Source organism: Diorhabda sublineata, chromosome 4, assembly GCF_026230105.1.
Source record: "Diorhabda sublineata isolate icDioSubl1.1 chromosome 4, icDioSubl1.1, whole genome shotgun sequence".
Classification (NCBI taxonomy): domain Eukaryota; kingdom Metazoa; phylum Arthropoda; class Insecta; order Coleoptera; family Chrysomelidae; genus Diorhabda; species Diorhabda sublineata.
The window spans coordinates 8285550-8291549 of NC_079477.1; the positions used below are offsets into that span (position 1 = coordinate 8285550).

Below are 6000 nucleotides of genomic sequence, written 5' to 3' on the forward strand. Positions count from 1 at the left end.
TTATATGTTTTAGTGGTTCCAGTACTGGAGATTTGGGAGAGGTAACTCCTTGCAACGCATCACCGAATTTGTCATCTTTAATGAATTTGAGACCGATTATTTCGAAAAGTGACATTTTGGACAACTGGACTTCTTATATTCAGTTAAATATGCTACAAACACCTGCTAATGCTTTACAATTTTTTCATCAGTTCCAGAAGTTGCTTACAGTATGTATTAAATTGTTTCATTCTATTTCAAAATAAATAACCAAAGACGTAGTCATGCTTGTACAAGAATATTACATACACAAAGTGAAGCTCAATTAATAGTTTTTGGGTAGAGAAAGCCCATCTAATGTTTTTATTAGGATTGTTTTCTATGTAATGTTGGTTTCATTAGTCAATACAATTTTTTATTTTAGGATATTTGTTCATCTTCAATTGAAATAACGAAAGAATCTTGCTCGTATATGTCACAATCGGCTGTTAGCGGTCTTCCTACTATCAAATTGATTAGCTCGAGATTAATGTCTATGGTAGATATTGTCTCATTTCGAGTAATGGTTACGAACTTAATATGGTTTAATACATCTGCTATAAGTAATTCTAGATTTATAGAAACTTTAAAATATGGGATGTTGGAGGTACAAGAACATCTCGAAACGTTCTGTGATAAAAGAGAACAAGCCAGTATGGTGAGTTTACTAATTTTAATAATAATTAGGATTGTCCGTCAATAATTCAGAAAATAAACACATTCTTATACAAATGTTTCTCTTGGCAATAATATTTACGATTATTAAACAGTAAAATTGAATATTTTTAAAAGATGGTGGATTATTTCTAAACTTAAAATAATAGAGAAACTCAATCTATACCACAAAATTGTTTTCATTAAAAAGAAAAAAGAAATCCCTTGTTTGACCTGTTTCAACAAGTATAAGTCAGCTTTTAGATGAAATTTCCTTTTTTATGAAACAATTCCTGTGGTTCTCAACCTAGTAATATGGTATATGATATGTGAATTAACTAAATAAGCTGCAAATTTAACATTAAGCTCTCCCATGAAATTATATTGCATCATGAAATGTTTTTCTTGAAAAAAATCCTTTACAATTAAATTTTCTTGAGATCATACCATCTTCATTCAAATGAGCAAAATCTTGAGACTTAAGTCCACCAATTCTAAATTAAAACCTCAGACCTTATTATAAAATGAATGTACACTTCTTCGACAGTTGTCATTAGTTTCACAGGCTCATAAACCTTCGTCCTTTTGAGCCTTTTTCTCTCATTTTGTTGCTGAGTAACTCGATAATCTCAACATTCACATGGTTTAAGAACCATTCAGCTCAGTTCTTAGCAAACTTTGTTATTATCTTCCTAAGAGTATCTGTTAGTAAGTTCCGATGAAGATTGCTATTTCTGGTGTGAAAATCAGCATTGATTATGTTCCTTAGGATTTATTTTAAGATATTTGGATAATTGGAATGTCTCTTGTACAAATTTATAGTTGCTTGATGTAAGTTCCTAAGAGTTTCAAAAATTTATTTACATAGTTACAATTTATTTTATATTCTAAATTTGAATTTCAAGATTTCTTTCTGTTAGCTGGAAATCAGATTCGTCTTTACAATTTACAATTAATATACCATCCTCATATACTATACGATGGTACAAAAGGTAAATTTTTCGCATATTTTATATGAAGTAAGGATAATATTTAAAACTTGAGTTACCAATTATATATTATATAATACTCTTAGTCATACAAGAAACTTTAATATTAATAGGAATAGCAATTAAACGAGAAAGTATTTAATTCAATTTCAATTTCTAAATACGTTCATTTTCAATCTCCTATTGTATTTTAAATTTTTTTCTTGAATTGTTCACTTTTTGTATATTTATATATTTAATTTCTTAAATATTAGTTCTTGATTTTAGGTTTTGACTTAATTTCGGCCTATATGGAAAGATTGACAACTGTAATATATGAATTAACAGCTCACGTATGTATGTATGGATTTTGGGGTATCGTATACTCTGCGACCTAAAGGATCTATTGTGTCCCCATATCTTGCTGCGATACTGGAGAACCCAGTGTTTACAACTGATCCGTTAATCCCACTCATTTAAAAAATCTAGAAAGAGGGATGGCTGTTATTACCAGATATATTCGTCTTCTATTTTAAGCGCTCCCAGATGTAGTGCTCTGGTGTTCCTTAGTGTTTCACCCTTTGAGAGAATGTGGATAGAGGTTTCGACCTCTTTGTAACAAAATATGCACGCCGCATTATCTGTTAGGTCCAGTGTTTTCAGGTGTTTGTTGACGACAGTGCCTCGATAGGACTCCTGTTAGTATTCGTATATTTTTCTTACTCAGGTTCATATATTCAGCAGATCTTCTGTGGTTATAGTTTCCCAGAAGAGTATTTGCCTGTCTCAGCCTCTTTAGGTTGTCCCAATAATTGGTTTTGTAACAGTAGTGGTGGTGGTTAAGGTGGAAACTTTTAACATAATTTCTGTAAAAAAGCATCGCTTTTATTATTTTTTTAAGTATACCTAAAATCAAGAACATATATTTATTTATTTCATCTATTTATTACCAGAGTTACATCAATACAATCAAATTCATACAGAGAACAATGACAATGACAGTTATCTTTTAAAATAACCAATTGTAACGCCGCAATTATCCAGAAGAAATTTAATTCCTATGCGTGGGTGTGGATTTTCTGTTGAAAATATTTGTTAATAATATTTTTTTATTTGTGTAAGTTATTAATTTGATCTAATTTATGTTTTAGTACTGCGATTCTGTTAAGACAACATTGAAATTAGAAAGACTGAGCGGTCAGCAATCCGACTTTCATCATGAACAATATTTATTAGATTTGGGGAAAGCTCTCTATAAATTATATTTTCAGCTTTTACTGTTAGTAGAAGCTGGCAATAAAATGATTTCAACTTTACACAATATTTTGAAGTCAGCAGACGTAAGTATATTAAGTTATTTAAAACGGCGTCGGGGAAGATAATTTAAGATAATATTGCGTTTTAAAATCAGAATTGTGTCGATAAAAAGTTGTGAAAAAACACTTTTTATAATTTATTACTATTTTGAGCTAATTATAATTCAAATTTCGTTAAATTTCGAACTTATAAGCCAATAACAAAATATAATAGTTTCCTATGGATTTAATTTGAACGATTCTAGTTTATTGTAAACATCATTTGATAAATTACTGTTTAAAATATTAGTTTAAATAAATTACAATTTCTGGATCATTTCAATTTCTATTAATTGCAATCAAGAGAGTACAGGTAAAATAGGATTAAACCCGAAATTAAATTGGGCGCTTCTGATTTTCTAGGTTCTGGAAGGTTTTGGGACTTGGAATTCCAAAAAATTTTGAAACACAAATAACTCAAAAACTAAGAGAACTTCGAAAAGCTACCAGAACAAAAATTGTAGAGCACAAAATTTTCTACAAAAAAGGTCTGAAGGCATTTTTTCGTCGGAGCCACTATTTCTCTTTCTCAAAAATGTGAGTACTCATTTTGGGCTCTACAGTTTTGGCTCCGGCACATTATTTCGAATTCTACGTAGTTTTCGAGTTATTCGCGAACCAAAATATTTTTCAGCGTTCAAACCCATTTTATAATGGAAATTTTGAAGTTTTTATTTGTACGGAATGTTATGCTCTACATAATACATACTACATAATTCTGGAAAAATAACAGATGGCTTTTAAAATCGGATGAATTGCTACAACAACTTTGCAACACAAGGAATGTCTCATGATCGTTGACTTATTGTCAAAAGTCAAAATTACAGCTATATTGTATTATAAAAACTTTGAGAAAAATTACAAGGGCCTATAAGTGTTAGCAAGGTCAAGAATGATTTTATTTGTTATTTTATTTTCTTATGAATGAAATATCTATCTGAACATATTAAATGATCAACAATTCAGACGTCCTAAAGTACACTGTGTCTCAATTTCGTTGAGACTGCACTATATCTCAGCTATTAAAGATACAGACATGCGGTTTTTGCGACCCTGTATAACTTTTTTGTAAAACTTTTAAAGTCACAAACAGAATTATACCAACTACTTTTGTTCCTGAAATGCAAGGCGAAAACAAAAATGTTCACTTTTGGATGTTATTATTTCTCAGGTCCTGTATAAGATTATAATAGATATTTTTACATAAAAGTCAGTGGCATATTCAAATTTTTTTAGAGCACTGTTTTTAAGATTGGACACAAACTTAGTATTTTTTAAATGGATCGCCCTGTGTATTTTAAGGTAAAAATTGAGCAAATTTCAACAGCATTTTCAGATTGCATAAATACAAAGTTCTGCCTAATGATAGTTTTTTAATACTATTCATAATTTGAACATAGTTGATATTGTATCATTTTTTCCTGTCTAGTCTAGTATGAATTACCAAAAATATTTTTTTATACATATAAATAAACTGTTTTTCCATGCTATTTTTTTAGTTTAAAGATGTAACACCTGATGTACTATCTATTAAACATGCCCTGACCCGTGCCTATGAAGACACTGATGCTGATGGTGGTATATCATCTGTAATAGTAGGTTGTGTTAGTTCTGAAAATTTGTTGTTGAACCTATGTAGACTGATAGAAAATGAAAAATGGACGTCAGTCATACTTTATTTTAAATGCAACAAAGAAGAGTTTGTCAAAGAGTTTTATGAATTGTGTGAAAAGGAAAATGACGTGATCTCCATTTTAAATATCTATTGTAGAAAGTTGGTACATGACAAACCTGGTGAGTTTTTGATTAAAATTGAATTTATAAAAATATTGTCTTATTAATTGTTTTTAGAATATTTTGTAATAAGTAATCAAGATCCTGACATGTCAGATGTATTCGGTAGACTGTTCCAAGTATCAGCAGCTGTTTCTGATCTTGAAGGAACTCTTAAGGAACAGCCTGGTAAATCAACTGATACAATTAGCAAATAAAGTAAAAATAAATGTAACAATTGATGTGTAGGTTAAGTAAAAAAGTCTGTGCCATCATTATTTGAATTTATAACAGTGTAACAAGAAAAGTATTACCAAATACTGTGTATCTAAAAGTCAAACATATTTTGTAATTTCTGTTTGGGAATAAATCGATAAAAGTTCGACAATAGTAGTTGATGTAATTTTTTTGAGATGGCACATTTATACCAAAAATTAAAAAAAAAATGTGTTATTTATGATTATTTAAGTTTATACTTTTTTTTAATTCTACTATATTTAGATGATTGTAAGAATCTAATATACATTAAAACTTACTATTGTTTGTTTTATTTAGATTTTTCATCTTGATTAATATATATATATATATATATATATATATATATATATATATATATATATATATATATATATATATATATATATATATAAATACACAAACCACGATATATACTGTGATATTTTTCTTATTTATTTATACAATTTCTATTCGTGGGGTGAATTAATAAACACTGTCTCTTACGTTCTCAATTCATTTAAACACTATTTACAACACTAACTATTTAAATTCTTCGATTACTTTCGGTCTTTTAACTATTAACACTTTCATAAAAATTATGGAACATCTCTTCATTATCCATAGAGTTAATGTTAAAGATAGAGAGAGAAGTATGGTATTTGTTTGAGAGGAACGATCGAACTCGTCAATGCGCAAGGTAAGCAAAAGTGTGTCCAAAATTGTAAGAAAGAGAACACATGATTGTAGGATCCCCGTCTTTGTGGGGATTTTGAAGCTTTGTGAATACAAAATTAGTGAAGTAAGTGTGAAGGACATTTTAATCATATTATTAGGACATAAGCTGCTGTTATAAAGTTGGGAGTGGTGTTATTTAAAGCCAAAGTACAGTTGCGATTTTTGAGTGTGTGGACATTTTAGAACATTAATGTTGGCTTTCTTACAATGGTGTTGAACCGTGGTGCATATACTTGCAATAATGTGCATGACACAAAAAA

At 29.3% G+C, this 6000-nt stretch overlaps 1 protein-coding gene across 3 annotated transcripts in view; it reads left to right on the forward strand.

The window, feature by feature from the left end:
- LOC130442610 (protein furry) overlaps positions 1 to 5303 on the forward strand; it is a 40618-nt gene extending 35315 nt beyond the window's left edge. For all 3 annotated transcript variants that reach the window (XM_056776886.1, XM_056776888.1, XM_056776887.1), the window contains exons 37-41: positions 14 to 209; positions 404 to 676; positions 2792 to 2980; positions 4495 to 4789; positions 4847 to 5303. In XM_056776886.1, the coding sequence (XP_056632864.1) occupies positions 14 to 209; positions 404 to 676; positions 2792 to 2980; positions 4495 to 4789; positions 4847 to 4986 (1093 nt within the window). In that variant the 3' untranslated portion in view covers positions 4987 to 5303. The remainder of the gene's footprint in view (positions 1 to 13; positions 210 to 403; positions 677 to 2791; positions 2981 to 4494; positions 4790 to 4846) is intronic.
- The last annotated feature ends 697 nt before the right edge of the window (positions 5304 to 6000 follow it).